The 23,461-nt window shown below is 38.3% G+C and overlaps 1 protein-coding gene across 3 annotated transcripts in view; it reads right to left on the bottom strand.

The window, feature by feature from the left end:
• NCOR1 (nuclear receptor corepressor 1) overlaps positions 1 to 23,461 on the bottom strand; it is a 76,552-nt gene that overhangs the window by 9,753 nt on the left and 43,338 nt on the right. For 2 of the 3 annotated variants that reach the window (XM_026055152.1, XM_026055151.1), the window contains 24 exons: positions 23,252 to 23,314; positions 22,467 to 22,606; positions 21,599 to 21,725; positions 19,515 to 20,070; positions 17,421 to 17,550; positions 16,914 to 17,109; positions 14,404 to 14,577; positions 13,326 to 13,486; positions 12,804 to 12,924; positions 12,599 to 12,700; positions 11,982 to 12,079; positions 11,001 to 11,169; positions 10,280 to 10,420; positions 9,276 to 9,359; positions 8,525 to 8,781; positions 7,795 to 8,155; positions 6,437 to 6,661; positions 5,497 to 5,706; positions 3,641 to 3,790; positions 2,957 to 3,124; positions 2,337 to 2,502; positions 1,571 to 2,067; positions 976 to 1,104; positions 146 to 419 (listed from right to left, as the gene is read on the bottom strand). In XM_026055152.1, coding sequence (XP_025910937.1) covers positions 181 to 419; positions 976 to 1,104; positions 1,571 to 2,067; positions 2,337 to 2,502; positions 2,957 to 3,124; positions 3,641 to 3,790; positions 5,497 to 5,706; positions 6,437 to 6,661; positions 7,795 to 8,155; positions 8,525 to 8,781; positions 9,276 to 9,359; positions 10,280 to 10,420; positions 11,001 to 11,169; positions 11,982 to 12,079; positions 12,599 to 12,700; positions 12,804 to 12,924; positions 13,326 to 13,486; positions 14,404 to 14,577; positions 16,914 to 17,109; positions 17,421 to 17,550; positions 19,515 to 20,070; positions 21,599 to 21,725; positions 22,467 to 22,606; positions 23,252 to 23,314 — 4,664 coding nt within the window. In that variant the 3' untranslated portion in view covers positions 146 to 180. Of the gene's footprint in view, positions 1 to 145; positions 420 to 975; positions 1,105 to 1,570; positions 2,068 to 2,336; positions 2,503 to 2,956; positions 3,125 to 3,640; positions 3,791 to 5,496; positions 5,707 to 6,436; positions 6,662 to 7,794; positions 8,156 to 8,524; positions 8,782 to 9,275; positions 9,360 to 10,279; positions 10,421 to 11,000; positions 11,170 to 11,981; positions 12,080 to 12,598; positions 12,701 to 12,803; positions 12,925 to 13,325; positions 13,487 to 14,403; positions 14,578 to 16,913; positions 17,110 to 17,420; positions 17,551 to 19,514; positions 20,071 to 21,598; positions 21,726 to 22,466; positions 22,607 to 23,251; positions 23,315 to 23,461 lie in introns of those variants that run through there. The other variant, XM_026055153.1, reaches the window with a different exon arrangement.

Raw genomic sequence — 23,461 nt, 5'->3', positions numbered from 1 at the left:
CAAAAAAAAAAAAAAAAGAAAAAAAAAGAAAGAAAGGAGACCTTGGTCACACATGAGCCAGAGTGTACTTATTCAGGGACTAGATGAACACGAGACTAACTGCAACAAATAAGACAATTTTAAAGTTCAGACACGTTACTATTTATCATACCCTCAGTACTAATCCTGCAATTATTAATTTTACTGATGTTCCAGAACTTGTGTTTTCATAATCAAAATATAACTTTTAAAGTCTGAAAAGATACATGCAAATAAACCTACACAGATGTGGTCAGCAAGGGTGATTAGTCGATGGGTCCTGGGCACATGTCCCATCCCTTCTGCTTGTGAGGAAGGAGGTGGGGGTTGCTGGGGTGAAGGAGGTTCCTGTTGTGTCCTGTAACGGTGAATCGGCCCCTCATATTGCCTGTTTGGGTCACCTAGTCGAAGAAGTAAAGGTCAACCTATTAAGACACTATTACTGAAGCGTCAAGGTTTAAAATTTGTAACTTTCAAAGAAGAGGTGTTTCTGCATTAGATTTTAGGCATCCTGTGTGATTATCACCTTTTCTCTACAACTTAAGGCTCTACAATTTAAGACAGATAACCAGAGCTTAATTTCACAATGCAGTGGAAATTCACCTCGTTTCTCATCAGCAAACTCTACTGTAATAGTTCGAGCTTTTCCAATAGATAAAAAAACATGGGCATCAACATCAACACAAAATAATTTTAAAGAATACATCTTTGAAAATAAATTTCTTATTATATCAGCTAGACTATAATGTAAAAGAGCTCTATTTAATGTCAAGTGTCAGTTCTAATGCATTTGCTCAAGTTCCTCCAAAGACCACTGCAACAACATACTTCAACAAAAGTCAAGAGTGTGGCAAGTAGTGACTTAAAAACTGTTGACATAGTTTATTTTGAGTTCATGAAGCTGGTAAAGATATGCAAGATAATGATTAGAACGTTTGCATATGCAGATAAACTTACTTTCTGCCTGGCTTGGTTTGGGTGCCTCTTGCTGATAGGACTGCAGCTTTTCTTGAGTAGGTACAGGAGAATTTGCAGGACTAATCACCTCAATGGCATCTCCAGGAGCTTCATACCGGTGGGAAGATACTGAATATCAAACAGAGGTTATGGAATAAACTGTAAATATCACAGAAGGTTTTTGTTGCCTATACATACCAATACTAATGCTTTCATTAAAATCATGCTAGTGAAGGTCAAAACACTGCTGTCTTCTCATGACAAACATGGTGTAACAAAAAATTATTTCTACAAAACAGTATTGTCATGTAAACCCAATAATTTGGGAAGGTCTCATGACCTCTAATAAGGTTAACTTTATTATCCTGCAGTTCAAGATACAGCATGGAATCTGAATTTAGATAAAGCAAACAAGTATGATTTTGCAAAAAATCTTGAGTCACTATATGCAAAAGCTATATTTGCCTATGAAGTGCCTCTACCGTGCAGAGCTGAGTATTTTATCATTAAACTTCAGAATCATTTCACAGCCTATTATCTCCCTAAAAGGCTAAGACAAGACAGTAAAGTAGCTGATAGTTACTAAAATACATACAACTACTGGAAGAATCGGAACTCTGAGAGCCCCTGTCTCGTGCATCCTTGTCTGAAGCAATCTGTCGAGTGATGATCACATCTATGAAGTTAGCAGCAGTAATTGTGGTCTTTCCTCGAGTTCTCAGCTCTTCCTCGTACCTGGATTTAGGAGGAGGTCCTTTTTCTTTACCAGCCTCTGAATAGACTACTGATGAAGACTGACCCTGGGACTTGCCACTGGAAAAATTTGCAGATGTATATGGGCACTGAACAGGTCTCTTTTCTACCTCCAGTGTTTTCTGTTCCATCTGCTGCTGCTCAGTAACCACAGCTGACCTGCGCCCCATATTCTCTTCTATCCTTGTTCCTTCATGCTTGCTCTCTTTTGCTTTGGCAACTTCCATTTGAGGAGCAGAGGCTGCAGCATCTACTAGGGCTGCAAGGGCATCAGCTGCAGTATTGTAACGGGAAGCAGGCAACCCTTGAGTTATGGAGGGAGCTCCAGGGGTGAGCTGCCTGTTGGCAAATATCAAACATTCTGAATTACATCACATGAAAAAGAACTAGAGCCAGATCATGAGTACAACCAAGCGAAGCTTCTGTGACACTAATTTTTATCCAGACTGGACTGGGTGAGAAAGCAATAGAGCATTTCTGATGAGTTCAAGAGCCATTGGATAGTGGTAACTCCTTGTCTTTTATAATTTTCCTCACACTAAACACACCTTTTCATAAGCTCAAATATTAGAACAGATGTCTCTGCAACAATAATTTAAGAAACATACATGATACGTAGTTGAGCAGCAGGATCCAAAGGTGTGATTACACTTGTCCCATTGGTTCCTTGAAAAATACTAGGCCTTTGCTGCAGTATGTTTTCCTGGCTTCTGACTGAAGGGGACGGAGAGCGAACATATCCATGACTGCCAGGTCTGCCAGGCTGCTCTGTACCTAGAAAACAGAAGGGGATGGGGGAGAAAATGGAGGACGTTATAGGATCATATAAGTCATTCTTATAAGAATGCAGAATTATGTATCAACACTGACTCCTTCTCCATACCCTTTTCCAGGTGCCTCCACCACTCTAGATACAGCAGTAAGTGTAAAAGTTTCAAGTAATACTGTCCTTTCCATAACGCTCTAAATGAAATGCAAGTTGTGATAGAGATGACTGGGATTCACACTGTTCCCTAGGTACTACATGACCAAGAAGCATGCTACTTGCTGAAGCTGCAATTACAACCAGGACTGCTAGGTGTTAGGAACCTCTCTTAAGTGTAGACTAAATCCAAACAATACTGCCTAATAATGTTGTTAATAAGCTGCATTTTGCTAACACTGGATATAGAAAATGAGCAGTTACTTCCACAGCAAGGCTGACTGAAATATAGCAACATGCAATTACCTGGTCGAAGATAAAGTTCAGCAGGAACTGAAGCTATTCTCTCTCTCTCTCGTTCTCGTTCTCTTTCCCGTTCTCGCTCTCGTTCCCTCTCCCTTTCCCGTTCCTTCTCCCTTTCCCGCTCTCTTTCAGCATTTGCAGCTGCAGAAGCTGCCAGGTGTGTAGGGTGTCCTGGAAGGTCCACAAGATAAAATGTTTGAAATAGCAAAGAGATGCTCACAAGTTTAACACAAATTGATGTACGCACTTGCCATTATATTCTGCCATCCACTTACAGCAAATTTCCCAAATATATTTCCATTCCACTCAAGTCTATCCACTTACCTAAGAGGACAAAAGCTTAACAGAGTGAGACAGTGGAAAACTCAAGTAACAGCTCAAGTAGCCAGCTTATAGACCCCAATTCCACCCCTTAACACATGTAATATGAGATTAGTGAGGTCACATAATCAGATGACTATAAAGAAAGACCTGACAGAATGAGGCAAATTCTGAATTTGTCAGTGCTCCTTCAGCTGCTACTGCAACTATAAAGGACATCATTAACAAAACCTTTGCTATCCAAGTGAGAAGTGCATACAAATAGCATTACCTGAGAAAACATCAAAACATTAGTGACAGCTGAACAGTCAACTATCTCAGTGTGACAGAGGATTAGAGACATCATCTAATGGTACCAGCTCATACCTGGTGACAGAGAAGCAGGATTGTAAGGCCTAGGAGGGAATGTGAGCTGGGTACTGGGGATATAAGTGATTCTCTCCATGGGTGGTGTGCTTGTTCCTCCAGGATGAGGCACTAAGATAGTGGGAGCCATATTGTTCAGGTCAATAATTCCTGTTAGGAGACAACATACATAAGAATGACCATTCAAGGACAGACCAAAGGTCCATGCAGTATATATTTTGTTCTCTGATAATGGACAGCAGTGAATGCTTAGTAGAAAGAATATAAGAACACGACAAGTTTAGAAATATATTCCACCTCTCGGGTGATAACCTCTCAACTCTGCCAATCAGCAATTTAGGAACATATTAAATGAGAATTTGCATTTGTAGCACTCCGTTTAATTGCCCTTGACAAAAGTACACTTCAGTTCTTCTGAATAATCTGATCTGTCAGCAAAATGTTATTACCTCAATATTCACCCCCTTTTCCAGACCACTTATATTCCTAAAATGAAATGAAATGTTGAAATGCACAGGTCCCACTGGAGCTCCAATGTAACTTCCTCTCCTATGAAAAACAACCACTTATTCCTTCTTTTCCAACCAATTAAAAGACTACAAGATCTTATATCTTAGTCCCAAGGCTATTTGATTTCTCTAAGAGTTTGAGACTATCAAAACTCCTCAGAAAACTAAATACCTCACATCAACTGAAATACTCTTATCCATATGCTCAGTCAATTCCCTCCAAGGAAATTTGTAAGTAACCAAAACCTAGATCTATCCTAAAAAGCCAGACTGATTCTTCCCCATTGTATCAGTGCCTGTTAGTATATTTTTATTCGCAGGCAATTCATCCACATTTGCTACCTTCCATTCCACCTATAACTATCAAACAGATTTAAGCAACAGACAGATATATCACAGCCAGCAACCAAGCTGGTAGCTTGATTATTTCCTGCTAAGTTCACAGCTTCTGGGTGAATGTCATGTAATGCCAGTGATTCATTACTATTCATCTTACTAATTTGTTCTAAGATTTCTCTTGACATTTCAATGTGAAACAGTTCTTCAAACCGATGTCCCATAAATAAAAACTACAGCACAGAAATCTCTTCAAGTCTCTTCACAATGAGCAGAGTTGCAAAGAAGTCACTCTTTTTCTGTAACAGCCTCATCTTCTAAAGCATTACTTTCAAGTTCTGGTCATTTCTCAGCTCTCTCTGGCAGGTTTCTGGTATCTAGTGTGTTTGAAGTTACTAGTTCATTTGCCTTTACAAGTTGTTCCTCAATTTTTGTTCTTTAAGCTCTTACATTTAACTCATCAAGACTTCAGTTTTCTTTGTTTGAAGACTTACACTTTGAAAGATGTCTTTTTACTTTTAATAGCTCCTTCCCACTGCAGTTATGTGTTTTCAAATGTCCAGATTGATTCAGGTTTTTTCCCATCCTGCCACAGGTCACACACATTTACTGACTCTCTAAAATATGTCTTCTACAAACCTTACCCTTTTAGCTGCTGCTTTTATTTTCATTATAAAGAAGCTCTCATTTCGATATAACTCTCCTTTCTGAAGTTCAAAGATGAGTTAGCATATGCTCCTGAATATTAATTTAAACAAATGTAAAACAGTCTTGCTTCTTGAACACAAATAAGTGTTTTAGCTTTCCCTTTAGTCTAGCAATATTGATTACATAGTTTTGCTTTATGCCTGCAGAAGCCAGTTAGACGTATGACCACTCATTTACAAACACATACATATGTGTATGTACATATATGCATACATACATAAAAAATACAAAACAAGCAAAAAATAATGCATCAAACCATATATCCAAAACATGCTTTAAAGAATATCAGAAAAACAGATGTACCTCTTGCTCCAGCGTATGGGAGAGCTAAAGTTTGCTCTCTAGGAGATAATCCTCTGGTTACATCAGGACGTAAATTGACTTGCATCTGCTGTGAGGTAATGTAGTCATTTAGGATTGTCTGTCGTGTATTCTCCATTGCATAAAGCTGATACTGACTCGGGTAGCCAGGCGTGGGCGAGAGCTGCCTTTGGAACAGGTAAGCAGCAGCAGCTGAGGATGAGGAAGGAAAAAGAAAATAGAGCAAGCAGTACTAGTGATAAAGAACCAAAGTTTCAGGATGTTTCTTTAGTTTCAATGGGAAGTGCTATTAATTCTTTCTAGCCAGCTCCAGAAGAAATAAACCAGCATTTTCATACTAATGTTTTTGTGTTTATGCACTGCACATAGACAGAAAAAGCTAAATAACCCAGACTGAAGATCTGCATCACAGAAAAGACTTAGATAAATTATAAATCCTGAAATTCTGATGTAGTGAAGGCTGAAATACCTACAGAAGGTTAGAACACCTCACAGAGGTGGATTGCGCAATAGGTTAAAAGTAAATCTGATGTATTTAGTATCATCTGAGGGTATTCTAGAGATAGCCAGATAATACCCAGTGAGAGTCTGTCACAGTCCTGAACAGAGATTACACTTTCATTCTGTAGCATCTTCCACACCCTTCTTTGTACAGCTTTCCTGAAAGCTTTTAATACATTTCACAGACACTTATTTCAAAATACTACCTGGACTTTTAAAATAACAGAAGTGACCTGTCAGTATTATATAAGAATATTTAAAAAGTTTCTTAGTTAGATGTTAAACTCCCACTGAAGTGAAACCAAACTACACCAGTATATATAAACCCTTATAAATCATATCCACCCATTAATATGTACAAAGTATATATTTCTAAAATAAATAAATAAATAAATAAAGCAAACAAACACCACATATTTACCAGGATCCAGAGCCCTGTGAAATGGCATAGCAGGATCTAAGTGAGGAGGGAGGTGACTCCTATAGACTTCAGGAGTGGCTCCTCTGTGATGGGGGTCAAAAGGACTGTGAGTCACTACAGGATCAACCCCTGGGACTGGAGATTTTGCAGGCACACTTTCTCTCTGTGTCGGAGTAAGCGTATTTTTCCTTTCGTGATTTGCTGGCTTCCCAGAAGATATTCCAGCTAAAAAAAACAAGGAAAAAGCCAAATTCAGAAGATACTTATTTCCGATAGAAGGTTCGGCTATAAGTGTAAACTGGTTCCCAAGGAAGGTTCTAGTGGACCCTTTAATCTGCTAAAGTAACTCAGAGAACATCTTCTTCTACAAACTTCTCCTGGTGAAAAATCTTAAATCCAGCTAACTAGGCTGGGCCTGCACTTTATCTTACTATCTTCCTCATCTAGTTACCTCCACCATTCACTAATAGCACCTACTCTCAAAACATTATGCTTGTAGGCAACACGAGCATTAGGGGTGCATTAGGAAGAGTGCTGCCAGCAGGTCGAGGGAGGTGATCCTCCCCCTCTGCTCAGCCCTGGTGACACTACATCTGAAGTACTGCGTCCAATTCTGGGCTCCCCAGTACAAGAGAGACATGGAACTACTGGAGCAAGTCCAGTGTAGGGCTACGAAGATGACTGGGGACAGGAACATCTCCCCGATGAGGAAAAGCTGAGAGCTGGGCCTCTTTAGCCTGGAGAAGAGAAGACTGAGAGGGGATCTTATCAATGTATACAAATATCTAAAGGGAAGGTGTCAAGAGGATGGGGACAGACTACCTTCCGTGGTGCCCAGCAGCAGGACAAGAGGAACGGGCACAAACTGAAACACAGGCAGTTCCATCTGAATATGAGGAAAAACTTCTTCCCTGTGAGGGTGACAGAGCACTGGAACAGGTTGCCCAGAGAGGTTGTGGAGTCTCCTTCTCTGGAGATATTCAAAACCCGCCTGGATGTGATCCTGTGCAACGTGCTCTAGGTGACTCTGAGCAGGGGGGTTGGACTAGATGATTTTCAGAGGTCCCTTCCAACCTCAACCATTCTGTGATTCTGTGAACACTTTCAGTGTGATCCAGAATCAAATGCAACTTGAGACTGAACTACCTCCTACCCTCCATGCTACAGTATGGCAGATTTTCATTTTCTTATTTCATTTAACAGCTTAGGGCCTTCTGAAATTCCTGCCAGCCACCCTCCAAATTGAGCAGAACAATTAGAGTAAAAATGAAGTGAAACGTTAAAGAAAATAGTGTAAAAATAAATTTAAAATGAAATTATTCAAAGTCCTTATCTTACTCTGGATAGGGATAACATACCTTCACTAACTCTATTCATCATAGGTGAACTTCTGGACATTGGACTCTGATAGTTCACAGGTGTCCTTCGTGCATTGGTATCATCATAAATCCCAGGGCTCAGTTGTGATTTGGGAGTTTCATGAAGAGTTGACCTGAGAACAGAGGGACCAGAGCTGACTACTGACGTGTGACGGGAACGTACTGCATCCCCGGTCTTCACATCTTCATATTTTCCTCGCTCCACCACCTTCACGTTTTCTGGCACCATTTCCAGCTGAGGCATTCCACGGGGTAGCTTGCTTGGTCCAGTGATTAAAGATTTTACATTGTGTTTGATTGCAGACTGGCCAGAGTTGCTTTCATATTTTATGGGTGTACCCTGCAAAGGTGAAAAAGATCAGGTAAGGCTACCTTGCCAGTGTTCCACTGCCGCTAAGAAATCATTTTTTTTTCATCACAGTTCATTGCTTCTATCACATTTTCTAATACTACAGCACTCAATACAACTGGATCTCAGCCACTGTTATTTGTCAACTCTCCAACACTTGCTCACAAGGGTGTCCCCTGCATGTGCAATGTTAGGGTTTTTCTAATAAGCAGAAAATATTTTGAGCTTTACAAGTGGGTAGCTTTCTATACAAAAACAAAACAAAACACCCCCCCCCAACATTTCTGATTATTCAGATATCCTGAATTGATTCGCTACTGAGTTTTCAAGCAACTGTCCAGCACTACTTTGTATATTTACCTGAGATATGGAGCCCTCTATGATTGGCCTGGTCGTCTGCACCATTTCAGGAGTCTTGCGACTTTCTTGGCTCAACAGATCCTGTCTTGGGATTTCATGGATGGAACGACCCATTTCTTTTATAGTAGTAACTCCATCGTATGGCTTCCCCTTAGTAATGGCTCCTTCAAATGTCCTTATGGGAGGTGACTCTCTCTTAATCTGTTTAGGATATTTCAGGCCTTCTTCAAAACTTTCAGCTGTTGCTCTTGGTGTGCCTGAAAGAAAGAAAGAAAGAAAGAAAGAAAGAGTCATATCACTGGTATTAACAATCACTGTCTTTTTATTTGTCATAGGCTATTATAATATATTTGGAAAACTAAAAAAAAAAGAAGAAGAAAAGAAAATAACACTGAACAAATATTCAAGCTACTAAATGGATCACAAGTTACTTCAGATGCTGAGATAAAGGCAATAACATACATCTCAGATGTCTGAGGAACTGTTAATATTCATTTTTTTTAAAAAAAGGTGCTAATTACCAAGTATTCATAACAATCTATTTTGCAAAAGGAAAAAAATGCAATGTCTACACATGAACTTTGTATACAGCATATCAGAAAGCTCCCTATAGAAAATTTATGCTTTGAAAACAAGTCTAATAGGCTCCACCTTTAACACAGCTAGCACTGTTAGCAACAGCTTCCAGTTTCAGAAATCCTGCTTGCTGGGATGTAGTAAATGCCTGCCTTCTAAACTAGCAAAACTTTACCTTGCATTATAGAGCCAGACAACACTGTTCTCTCTTTTAGTTCAGCATGTGGGCTGCCCCTAGGTAGTGCACGGCATATTAAACCTAAAATTAAATGAACATAATTTAGAAAATTAAAGAACAAGTGTTCAAAAAAGGTGGTCTTTCTTACACATATCAGATACCATCTATATCATATTAGTGCCAAGAGGACATGGTCACAGTATGCTTGACATTGTATCAGCATGTTAGAGAGACCATCCTGCCAAAAACCTCAAAGAACAACAAAAACAACAAAAAAAACCCAAACCCTTTCAGTCCAAGTATTCGCCTCATTACTTTGCTGTAGGGTTTAACAGGTTTACAAAACACAAGATACTCTTATACTTTTATAATTAAGCTTAAATATTCTCCCAGAAGCAGTCGCTGCTTCTCCAACTTTTAATGGCCTGACTCAACCTTTCCATTCTTAGCTTGATTATAGCGTATTAAATTGAAATAATGCTAGGGATTCCCTAAAGCGGGACAAAGCAGGATATGGCACCAGTGCAAGTCTTCCACTTGGCATGATCTAAGCGATTGCTTATGCGAATGGACAGGATCACACCAACCAACTGTGATGTTATTCTGCCATAGCTGGGAAGCAGTATTTAACCGAATGGGAGCGTCCATGGAGTCCATGCAAGTATGACTCATTGTTGTTGGAGCCCTACAACAACATGCTGCAATTGTGAAGGGTCAGTTACTCCCATCAGTAGAGCTGACATGTATTTTATAATTGCTAGCTGAATTACCTGAAATTATGGGAACATACTTTGCCAAAAGAAATATGAAAACTGGTATCTAGTCCAGTAATATCTCCAGCCTGCTTTTATTGCAGCAGTTATTACATGAATTTGGTCAGTAACATAACATTTAAATCTAATTTCTCTTTTAGTCTGCCCTAGAAAACAGATCTAAACTCTCTTGCACCAATGCAAAAGGTTTTAATAAAATACACATCATCTTAGAAGCAGCCGTTTTACCTTCCAGTGGTGCAGACACTGGAGACTCCCGCATTGACATTCCTTGTTTTATATTTCCTTCCATTGTATCATAACTTCTCTTTAAACCAATTTCATGAGCAGTTCTTGGACTCCTTGTTCCTTCACGAACATTTTTAATAGCTGCCAAAGTTTACAAGAACGTAAACACACACACAAAAAAAAGTGAGCAATATATTTAATAATGGGACCAGAAAACACTAATACCTTAACAGCACAGCTTCAATATAATACTGAAGCATTAAATCTCAAAGGAGATTTTTCATGGTTTGTTAAAAAAAAAAAAAGAAAAAAGAAAAAAAAACTTGTTCAAAAAGTTACTTATTTATTAGTATTTGTACTGAAGTTCAAAGTTAAAGGACACATTTCTTTTGATTTTTATGTAGAGCATTTTAAGTGTTTCCATAACCTTCAAAACAAAAATATTTCTGGACAAACAAAATGGATGGCACAGAAATTAAACAGGTTAACTGTATTTCAGCTAGACAGTACAGGAGACTCAGAGAACAGGCACAATTTCTGGATCATTTTAATTCCTATCCCCTCAAAATACACAGGCAGGTCAACGCTTCTCCTAGATTGCGCCCCGGTGACTGAGGTTTATACCTATTGACTCGAAGGAAGATACACTTCAGCTATGGATTTTAAAAGCAGAACCCACTGTAATCTCAACTTTGATCAGGTAGAATATACAAATACTCACTATCGTAAGACAAAATATGCCCACTTTTGCCTTCATAAATAACATGGCCTTTGGCTGCAGCTTCCTCTCGGCACTTTTCCGGGCTACTGTCTTCTGTAGCTAGTCTGGTGATAGTTCCTTTCAATAACGCATCAGCTGCTATGCCAGACTGGGACAGAGCGGGTGTACCCTGCATTTAGATCAATCAAACAGAATTTAGGATATGCGTACTTATGCAACAGAATAGGGAGCAGAGAAGAAAAAAAATCTGGATTTTAGATCTAGAAAACCAACTAATTTATCAAGCAGTATGGCTTAAATTTCTGCCTCTATTATTAGAGATTTAATCTAAATCTTAGTAAACTGATTAGCAAACAATTCACAGCCACCTTGTAAAAATACTTCAGGAAGAAGAATAGGAAGTATGATATTACAAAACTATTTTGTGACCTGGAAAATTTGCCCTATTATACCATTTTGAAGGAGATAGCATATACTACATTACTTTATGAAGCCATTAGGTTATATCTCTCTCCAAAGTCATGAAACCTCCCTTCTGAGAAGGGAATTGCTCCTTTAACTAGAGACTGAAGGCCAACCAAAATAGTAAATATTTATAAGATGATGAGACAAAAGGACTTAATTTACCTTTTGGGCTTTAAACAGCACCTGTGCAAGACTGGTTATGATTTATTTTATTTTTTGCACTCAGGTGTGATACTGTTTTCACAGAAGTGGCTCCTAAGCCTTCAGTCACGTATATTAAAGGTTCTGGTGATTTTAGTTACAAAATTTAGAGACTCAGATACGTCAAGATGAAATCCTGGCAACACTGACTTCAGTTATAGTGGGATTTGACTACCGGATTGTATTTAAGCCTTCTTTTTTGAGGCAGTTCCTATTCTGTGATACTAACTTACTTTTTCAGACATGTAAATATGTTCATAGCAATAGTTTAAATATGCTGGTTTGCTACAACCTTCTCAGAAAGGGGAAAAATACCTGAGTAATGGAGCCTCTCAAAGAAGGAATGGTCTCAACAGAAACTTTATTGGTTGGAGTTCCTCGTGTTATACTTCCTTCCTGTATTGTTGTGGTACCTGTTTGAAATAAAAAGACATCCTGAAAAATCGCACACACAAACACACAAAAAAAGATAGCTATTCTACTCAAAATAATTAAGAACTCTATTATGAGAGCTGTTAGTTTACACTAAAAAAAATAGTTTTTCTTGTATTTTAAACAGTGGGCATTTGAGGCAGTTAAACCATTTCCTCTTTTAGCTTAGTCCTTCACAGATAACATGCGAAACAGAATCTGTGGTATTTAGTTTCCTTCTTTTGATATATTTCTACATTTCATGTGTATTGCCCTGTGTATACTCTAGTGGACAATTAAATTTTGAATTTGGCATGCCTTGAAACAAATGTTTTTAACTAAACATGCAGATAGGAGGAGCTAGTTACAAATACACATTATACATACACCTCAGAAAAGGAGGACTAGATTAACCATTTAATACTTAAAAATGACACTTTAGTAGTTTGGGCTACAGAAGCTAATTCTCTCATTTTTATCAGGCTCTGATAAAGTTTCTTAATTAATCAGTATGACTTTACCTCGAACCACACCTTCATGTTGTGCCCTGACCAAGAGTCCCTCAGGCTGGGAATTTTGACTTCTAGGAGAGAATTCTTCTTGTTTGATATAGGGCAGGGAAGCTACTCAGAAGAAGAAAAAAAAAAAGTGTTTTTTTTTGTTTCCTTAATTATGAATCATTAAATAGTCTATATAAAATGCTCATGTCAGCTTTTTATTTCCTACCAGATTTGGCCGACTCCTGCTGCCTTGGCAGCCCAAGAGATATAGAACCCACTGATGGCTTTGCTGTTTCTTGGGTGTAGGAAGCTTGACTATGGGATGTTAAATAAGTGCCAGGTGTTCCCTGAAACAACAAGTGTATTATGTTAAATCTTATTTCTGGAATGAAGATTTACATGCATGTTTAAAGCAGAATGGTAAATCTACTACGATCCTATCTTAAAAAACTATGGTAGCACCACTGCAGAGTACCAAAGCACAGAACACCAGGAGTCTTGTCTCACTGTTAGTTCAGAGATATGGTTCATCTGAACTGAACATACTCAACCATGCTACTAAACGTAAATGACTGCAACTTGTTCTCTTTTTATAAGGCACCTGTAATTCCTGGACTTTTGAGAAGAGGCAGGTATAGCTCTTAGATGTTAATATTGTAAACTCATCACTGAATACATGATGCTGAAGGCTGATGAAAGGGCAGAGAACTGATGTAAACACAGATTCTCAAAGAATATATTATCTTACTTGTGAGATTGAGCCTCCCATGATGAAGGAAGGTTTTTCTGATGGCACACTTGTTTTGGAGGATGGAATGAGTGGTGGCGGTGGTCTGGTGGGTCTGGTTGTCGGAAGGCGGACTCCTTCGGGTATATTGGTTATTACTTGGTGAGGAGCTGGCTGGAGAACTTGGAGGAAAAAAATGTGTATTAAACATTACAGTCTGTTTCAGCTCTACTAGTCAATACACAGGCAAGCAAAACAAAAATAGCAGGTTCGTGTGACAATTTCCAACAGGAACTGCCCCCCAATGCCTATATAGTTGTATTCACAGCTCTGAAGTTCACTGTGTCCAAACGTGTATTATGCTTAGAAATTAAATAGGGAATATTTAACCTTGAGTAGAAGGTACAAAAAGAAACAGCAAAAGCTACACTGCAGAATTGCGAACTCTGAAAACTAGGCTTTTAACATAATGATCAAGGGTACATTCAAGTTTTTTGTTTTTCTGTTTTTTAAAAACATTTTTATTCTTTATATTTGACTCAATTGTGTTCTATTTAATCTAAACTTCCCTGATTTTGTCTTCTCTTAGCATGACTACTCTGAAGCAAAAGGTAATAATCCAAGTTGCAGAATTAACATCTCCAAGTTAATTTTGTACTGTTTATAAAATGTTCGAACTACAATATTAAGCAATTATAGTCAGAAACTACTGTCAAGTATAGTAGTGGCTTTCTCTTTTTCTCAACTCCCCTCTTCGTAAGAAAGGCCACCCATGAATATGACAGTATTTATATTAAGTTGAAACAACTCTCGATGACTTTGTTCCTATGCTAGTCTAACACATTTTAACTCATCCTATTTGGCTGATAAAATACATGTTAGTCAGCTGATACAAAAATAAAAAACAAAAACACAACCTCATTGGAACTAGAAAATACAACTGAGTACCTATTTACATGCACACACAGAAGACAATCTATTTTCTTCTTTCAATAGTGCACAAAGCATTTAGAAAATAATTTTATACTACATGAAGTCACAGAAGTCCAGCTTCCAAAGGCAGACTACTAATCACAGTGATACATAACAAAATATTTACCTGGTGGAACACTGTAGCGAGCTGCATTCATATCAGGCTGGGGAGAGGCTTTATTGACTTCTCTTGGAGATAGCCTGTATGGGGATGCTGACCTCGCTGCTGTATTTTGCACCTGTACTTCCTGTTCTATTGCTCGCTTGACTTCAGCATAAGGCATGTAGGCCACTGGTTTTCCTATGAAAGTTAAGGTTATCAGAAAGAAAGAACCCTAGATTAGAAATTAGTGTCAAAAGGTCCAGTCTACAACAGAACTGTAACAAAAGGCACCTATTCCAACATCGACGTATTCATCAGGACCTAAGGTTTCAATTACAACATATTTAGACCAGAAAAAGAATTACATTCAAAATATCAACTCAGCACTGAAGTAACTAAAAATTCTAAAGCCAGGAGATAGGCTCTTTCGAAACAAAAGGAATAAATGGTTTTGCATGATAAGGCATGAGCATAGCAATTCCCATGCCAGCTTGCCGGCTTTCAGTAGCATTCAGTGCTACCAGTAGAAAGCAAGTGTGTTTACCCTTGCTAGTCTTCTGGTTAGTCCAGATTCAGACATTTATTTTAATGTTTACACACAGGCAGACCTGATTATCCTGGAATAACTGACCCTTGCAAAGATTGCTTTTTTTAAGACTAGTTACAGACTTTTTATATTTTTTTTTCCAAAATTCATTAAAAAGTAGTATTAAGACACCGCTTAATTTAGTATCTATGTTCTTGTGAAATATTTGGTAGGTTGTCATAAGTCAGTTCAGCAACAGTTCCTTCAGTCTGACCAGATGTCCCACAACATATGCGCTGTATATGAATATTCTGATGTATGTAACGAAAGAGTTTTAAACAGACTGTGGGCTCTCTCCTACATGCAACACTGGGGGGGAGAAATTTCACATGCACAATAGATCTAAGGAGGGAGCTGTTCTGAAGATCTGATGACAACTCAGCCTCTTCTATTTTTCAGATTAAGATATCCAGGCTCATAGAAAGCATTTACATTAACCATTATAATATAATTCACTATATTCCTCCCTCTCTGCTTGTTTCCCTAATAACCTTGATTTTTGCTGGCAGAGACTTCACCCTAAAACTTTCTCACACTTCATAATATACTACTGCCAATGCCAAGAGTTCTTCAGGTAGTTTTTAGTTAAATGGTATTTTTAGGCAACTCCAGACCTAAAGAAGCAAATTTCAAGAAAATGCAGTCTTAAGAAGAAAAAAAAAATCCCACACAAGTACATAAGCTCCCTTTTTATTATTTTAACAGGCAGAAAACTGGTATGGTACTTCCATTTTACTTAGGTAAAATTAATTTAGATGTAGAATTTTCATAACATAATTTAAAATTGTTATGCTTGTTAAATACAGAATGCTTGAGTTTCCAAGAATATGACAATTTATGTTGCTAATGCTGTGGAGACAACAGAAACAATACATGAGGATGTAAAATCTAAGAATACAGAATTATGCATCTATGACAGTATCTCTTTTCTAGTAAAGAAAGTTGGGTATATAGAGGTAACAGTTATACCCTTTCCCACTCAGAACTGGGATTGCCACAGGATATGGTTTTCTTGTTTGAAGAAAGGCAATCTTTTAAAACGCTGTAATTTGTAAGCTGTTTATGGAATGAAAATAATTTCAGTTCAAAGCATGAAAGCATGGCCAATATACACAAGAAGATGATGATGATGAGTGCCTAATGAAAGCTAATGGATGCATCTTCTGGCTCTTATGCAGAAATTCAAGTGACATAATATCTTGTCCATCTGAGTCACTTTCTCACAGCCAACAATGGTAACAGGCAAGTCCTTACTTAGTCACTCAGACAGGTTCTGTGAACAACAGTTTTAGCCTTGTTCTCTACCACAGATCACACTAGCAGCCACATTCAGGAAAGGTCAGATCCCAGAGTTCAGGTCAAACCCTGCCTCCAAGTAACATCTATCTACACAAATGCAAGTAGCCATCATACTTCCAGGAGCAGAACTTTTCACATAGCCCTTTGGTGGTCCAACAGGCTACAGCATGACAGTTCCAGACTCTTTTTGTGCCCTACTCCAGCACTCAATGCCCAAGTACACAAGTGCAGTTAAACAGTCCTCTTACTAGTGCTCAAACAACTTCAGGAATTCTCTCCCATATTCAGCTTAAGCTTCTGAAAAAGGGCTCCCCCAGAGCACTCAACTATGTGGGTCCTCTCACCTGCATGCCTAATCTTACTGAGTTATTTCTTTGTAGAAACAACTGTCTTTTTTGGATTTAGCCCAAATGGAGCCAAGTTCTTCTGCCTTCTCTAAAGGGTTTACAAGGTAGTTCTTTCAGTTCCCTGGCATTGTAATTGCAGCAGGATTTGTTATAGTAGATAAGTTTCTTCAATCAAGTGCCAGAGAGCAGTAACTGATCAACAGGACACTAAAATTCCTCGTTTTTAAATGAGGCAGACAGTGCAATATGTAGATATAAAATCCAGGCTTATTTCATGGCAGATGTAAAAAAATACCACCTACCTTCCCACTCAACATTAGGGCTTTTGGAAGTGCCACACGGGCTTGCAGAGCTTCGATACTCCATATCCAGCTGCTCTTGCCTCTGGCGTTGCTCCTCCAGCAACGTGGACTCATGCACCGCTTTAATGCGCCGTTGATAGAGTGCATAACCACTCACTGGTGTTCCAACAGGTACGGTACACGGGCTGCAAGAAACCTACAGGGAGGGGAAGGTGTTAGCAGCAGGTACGTTAATACATATATTTAGTAAAGTAACTGTCTTTTGTTTAATGCCTCCATTGAGAAGGGTGCAGCCTATGTATGCTTATTTCAAGTGTTATGCACTTGTTTTTAAGCTACTTCTTGTATATTTATTTGTGCTTAACTTACTCCCCCTCAAAAGTATGGTAACAAAGCAAATGATACGTTTCTTCATTTGCTTTATGATTTTTGCTGCTTTTGTGCTGCATAAAACTAATTCTACAGATAAAAGGTGCTCCGTCAAACATCATTTAAAACATCCCATACCATAGGTGGTATGACAGCAGCTCGATGGTGAAGTTGTTGCAGGTCCATCTGCCCTTGCTTTATTGTGGATGATACCAGTATTGATCCAGTGGGGTTTAACAGTGAAGGCTTTGACTCCCTGCTGAAGATTCTGGAAAAAGAGATAGATGGAAGGGAAAAACAGAACCAAAAGAGACCAAGATTAAACATCTTGATAAACTTACAGCCAAAAGTATGCCTATTTCAGCTTCAAAATTATAACACAACTAAGAGTGGATAAATAGCTGGAATATCAAAATTACGTTATGTTTTGTTCCACAGCATATCTAGTAGAATAGGCACAAATACTGCAAATCTTAAAATATACAGAAATACCAAAAGTATGTTCAAAAATCTCCAAACCCAAAAATTTAAGTATGCAGTTTCTACATACACAGTACTGCAAGAGCGTAACCTTCGTTACAAAAAATGCTTTGAAAAAAAAGATGGGAAGCACAAGATATATTTACTATATAGGAAAAATATAAACAGTAGTATATAGCAGACTTTTCACATAGAGGGCTCTTATATTTGTGCAGTGGAGAGAGGATGCCTGAAGAGGCAAGAGTGCAGAAACACAGTCAACTACACTTTGCAAAAGAGCACATGCAGAACAATGATACTGGATACTTTTGACATTTAACATCTATCCTTGGTACTGCGTGTATATTAAGACCACTGGGAGGGAGGGGGCAGTGGCTCTGATGCCATACTATGGTTACACAGGAATCACAGCAACAGAACACTAAAAGATTTCATGTATCATCAGCAATATCAGCCTTTCCCCAAAAGTAAAGAGGTTCCAAGGACATGCAGCATTGTCCATTTAAAGGACTACTTGCTCACGTGGGTTCTCCACACTGTTTAGGGCTAAGCTCCCAGGAACTAGTGACCACATGAAGATACTATACGCTTTGAAGAAAGAGGTCATCCATTTCTCAGGACGCTTGCCTGTTAATTTGTAGACAAGCTGGTAAGAGTGAGAAATACTTCCACTACACTATCATTAGTCTTTAGGAGAGTCAGTTCTACTCATTGATACACTACGGTTCAGTAGCAATAACTGGGTAAAGGACTCTAGAGGTGATATAAGCAAACAAATGTGAGATATCAAACAGTGTAAAATACTGATACTTTAGTTATCTTTTCATTTGTTTATAAACAAGTGTCATCTCCTACTAAAAGATTTATTCAGGCTGTTTTTTCCTGTCAAATTCAGGCAGTTTTGGATGCATTCTACTAAACTGAGTTTGAGAGAGCAAGAATCAATTAAAACAACTCCATCTCTGAATTTTTCACTCTGCATTCAAACACTTCCACTAAAGGGAATGGAGAGCCCATGCGCTCTCCCACACTAACCAGTCACATCATAAAGAACATTCCAAAATTCCTTCTGAATGGGTGGCTTTGTACTAAAGTATTGTGTAAAAGCAACCAACTACCCAAACCTAACTAAAGAACTTCAGAACAGATCCAGTTACATGATCATTGTTAATTCTCTTAGTGGGTAGATGGGGGAGTTTATAAAATTCCCTGATACTTGCTTGATTTTTTGAGTAGGTCACTGATTTTTTGAATAGATGTGTACCAGAAAATCCTGCAGCACCCAGCACCAGAAGTACCACAGACTGACTTACCATGGTAAGTCATGCCAGGAGCATCTGGACTCCTTTCACACTTTGGCAAATTCTCATTGTTTCAGTTAGCTACTATCCTTTCCAGGGAACTATTTAATAAGATTCCCATTCTCTGAACAGATCCAAAATGCCTTGATTTCCCTCACTGTATAGCTTTGCAGGGAGTTGTGCTAGTTTGCTGCCTACCCAGTCAGTCTATTGCCATGGAATTTTGCCTTACTCTGCCTCAGAAGAGCCTTCTTCTGGCTTTCCATCAGAATTTTAGTCAACGTTTCCCTCTGTTGCACTTCAAAAACCTTTTAGAGATTCTTTCCCATAGTAGAAACTCCTAACAGTAGTGTTGCTCCTGAGCGTAACTTTTAATCACTGTTAAGTAACAACACTTTTTAAACAGCTTTTTAAGGACAGCAATTTTGAAACACTGAACAATTAAACTCACCCTTGTCTGTCAGGCTCTCCATCAACTTCCTCATCAGCACTACAGGTGGCACTTGAATCATTATCTGAATGGGATTCTTGTCTTGCTGCATTCACCTGTTGTGCCAGACTGAAGTCCATTTCCTCAGGTTCTGACTTTTCCTTGGGTTTCTCCAAATCTCTCTCTTTGGTATCACTCTCTATTTTCACTTGAATATTCTCTGGTAGCCTCATTTCAGTCTCTACAGGTTCTGCTTTGGTATGCACTGGAAGATTAAGCACAGGCTTAGCTTCAACTGGATGGCTTCTACTGTCAACCTCCATAGGCTCTTCTGCTTCATTATTCATTTCTTCTTTAACCTGTGGCTCAGAGTTCTGACTTTCAGCAGTTGATACGCTTTGGGCTGTTAAGGAAGGAGATGTGCTGGTTGTAGATTTAATGGCAGATTCCTGTTCTGCTGTTGCCTCAGTGGTTATCTTCGAAGCAGCACTCTCAGATGGAGTTTCTTCACTTGGTTTAGCAGGTTCTGCTGGAGAAGGAGATGGAGCACTCTCTGTATCAGAACTGTTTTCAGCACCTTTAAAAAAAAGTAAAAAAAAAAAGTTTGAGCATAAACATTCAACATTAACATGATCCAACCAGGCTTTGATCAACTGCTTTTTTTTTTTTTTTTTAAAGACTAATCAAATATATGCCAGTTATCCCAATAACACAAGACCCTTGCCCTGAAGAACTGACTCACAAAAGGAGGGTAACTAAAATCAGCAGATAAAGATTAAGGAGGAAGACAGGAATTACAGAAGTAAGATTACATATTTATCTCTGACCTTATAAAGAGCCAGACAGGTAAACTCCCATGCTTATGCCAGAGACGTGGTACTTCATGTATGATGCAGATCTCTTACAAGAATAAGGTCAACATTCACAGTGGTTAAGGCACAACTTGAATAACATGTTTTAGAGGCATCATTGGCAGAAGTGACAAAACACTGATTTTACATGAAAATCTGTCACCTTTTGTATGCAGGCTCTGAGTGCGCATTTACTGCATTTTGCAGAAAACCTTCTTTCCAATTCCATCTTAATTTTAGATAATAAATATGCTACACATAGGTTCTTCACTGCAAAAATCAATACCCTTCTATAATTGGTATCCAGTTGTCGACGCTGTTTACACCTTTCACAGAGCAAAGGAGACGTTTTCAAGAAAAAAATGCTTATTCACAAAGGAGGTAAACTAGAATAGTTAACTTACAGAAAGAATTGCAAGTCAGCTTTAAGAATAATTTGTACTGATTCAAGATGATGTTTAACCTTTCTCCTCTTTTTATAATATAATGGAATTAATGACATAGGATAAATAGCTTTTAGGTAAATAAAAACATTTATGAAAAGCTATGACTGCATAGAACTTAGAGGTTATATTCAGAAGTCTTATTTCAAAGATACCAACCTTCATTGCTGAGAACTGCATCTATGGGAAACTTTGTTTAAATACAGCATATCATCAAACTTAAGGCATTCTTTCTTTTAAAAATAAGACTTTTTCCCCATTCAGAGATGTCCATGACAAATTGGACTGAATTACACATAGATTGCAGCCTGAGAAACTTAGCCATATTCTCTGATTCATCATTTATGAATTCTACTGGTTACAGCTCCATAAAAGGCTGGCCAAAACAGACCTAATGCCGAGTGCCTGTAATTATTAGCAGTTGCAGCCAACAAATTAAAAAATTGAATTTGCCTGTCTGAAGCTTTACTGAGACTATTAACTAGCAAAGATTATATATCCATGGTTCAGCTTGTTTCAACGTGGACAATTTTTTTTGACCATGTGCCGTCTGTTCAGCCTCTAGAAGATAGCATAATCAAAGCATCTCAAAATATTAAGCAATAACATCTTAAGGCTGCTCAATACTAATTTTTTTTCCTCTCCAGTTAGAACTAGTGAAGTGAGTTCCAGTTGCTAAAATACTACTGAAACATAGTGTTTGAACACTATGACGTGAAGTAGAACATAGTTTTCTGATCATACAATCAGCCTAAAACAAAGCATAAGCCCCTCCTAATAAATACAGAAATTTTCTTCGCAGAAGATTTACCTTCACTGTCTTCTGGATTCTCTTCTTCATTAGATGCTTCAATGTCTTCATCCTCCTGAGCTGACACAGTTGAAGCTACACTCTCACACTGTGATACATCTCGCTCCTCACGGGGCCTTCGAGAAGACTGATAAAGACATGGCATTTACATTGTACTGAAAATTTCCAAGTATTCCTTTTACCTGCATTCCCATTTTTCAATCTCAGGTTGAACTGAAAGGCAGATATCTCCGTTTAGCAGAGATTCATTCACATGGGGACACCATTTCAACTTCAGACCAGATTTTGCTGCTCCTGACCAAAAAATGCCAACAAGTTTGCAAATAAACCACTCTCTCGAGATATATTTGTGGGAAAAACAGGACTAGTGCAGCAAACACGAGACCAATACTCTTCATTTTGGCAGGCACAAGGCTAGGACGGCACTGCAGTTTGGGGATTGCAGCCCTCAGTATCCTACTTTAGATACCCCTAAACTTTCAGTTCCTGGCCTTTCACCAACTCTCTTACTCTGTTTTGTAAGGTTAGTGCTTATTATGTGACACAGGGCATATTTCAAGGTAACTGTTTCTCAGTGATGACCCAAACTTCTACAGTTGCTGATGCACTGATAAGGAGTACGGTTTTCAAAGCACTAAGGAATTATTCAGGCTTGAGTGCACTGATAGAAAATTTTCTATTGCATTTTAAAGCATGAAGTGGCTAGTGCCACAGGTCAGCAAACATCAGCAGCGTCTTCCAGGAGATTTATGTTGTAACACAAAAACAAGCGGTGATTGTGAAATAGTTTCAGCAAACTGTGACGAATGACTTCAGAGGGATCCTAAGTTGCCCCCTCAAATATTCAAAAACCACTGCACTTACTCACCTTCTGTTTGTGCTGTTGAAGGAGACTGTCCAGATTGTGTCTCCTTTTATAGTTGAAGTAGAAGTTCTTACACTGAGCTTCACTTTTTGTCCCAACCATTTTGGCAATTGCTGCCCAGTTTCGCCCATGTTCCACTAAACCTGTTCGACCATAAAAAAAAGAAATATTTACTATAATCAGTAATTCAGCTATCCAAACCCAATAAATGGAACAACAATACCTCTAGGAAGGGTCTGTCAGATACAAAAGCAATAGTGTTGTCCTTAAGAGACTTCTCACTGTGACAATGTATTTGACTACTACTTACTGGATAGAAAAAAGCTGTTTCTACCTGAATGTCTCTTTATATAGCCTTCAAACTTAACTCTTTGCTGTTGCTAATATGTTGATTGCTAAAAGACCGATTTTATGCACAATATTTTAAGGTGACAATATCTGCCAAATGACTAGACAAGTTGCAAAATACACAAACTTTTCTGTGAAAAGAATGTGTCTTATACCAAAGGATTTTTTGTAACTTAGAAAAATATTACTTTGAAAATTTACATATGAAATACATACCTTCACATCTGTTTCACATATTTCTGTGGACCAATACAAACATCAAATATTTCTAGGTAGCCCACAGGAACAAAGTCAGTACAAGTCTTAAAAAACTGATTTTGTCTGGTGAAGATATTTGCTTCTTAAAAAAAAAACCAGCAAATTTCACACAAGTGATTCAATGTAGTGCTGCCAAAACTAACAAGCATTTAGAAGTAAATCAAAAGCTTTACAAGATTTACCTTTCTTAGCAACTTCCATTTCTTCTTCTGTCCAGCGAGAAGTCTCCACAGGCTCTGCAGAAGCTGAAAGAGAAAAGATCAGGAGTCACTCTACGGCAACAATCATGCGTCCCATAATCTATTTACATTAAGGTTTGTTCAAGTCACTTGGGAAAGCAGCTTCTGACAGCAGGAAGCAGTCAGCTTCCATTAAACCAAATTAAGAGATAA

The sequence above is a fragment of the Apteryx rowi genome, unplaced genomic scaffold, assembly GCF_003343035.1.
Source record: "Apteryx rowi isolate R43461 unplaced genomic scaffold, aptRow1 scaffold_99, whole genome shotgun sequence".
Classification (NCBI taxonomy): domain Eukaryota; kingdom Metazoa; phylum Chordata; class Aves; order Apterygiformes; family Apterygidae; genus Apteryx; species Apteryx rowi.
This window is presented reverse-complemented; position numbering and strand designations above follow the sequence as displayed.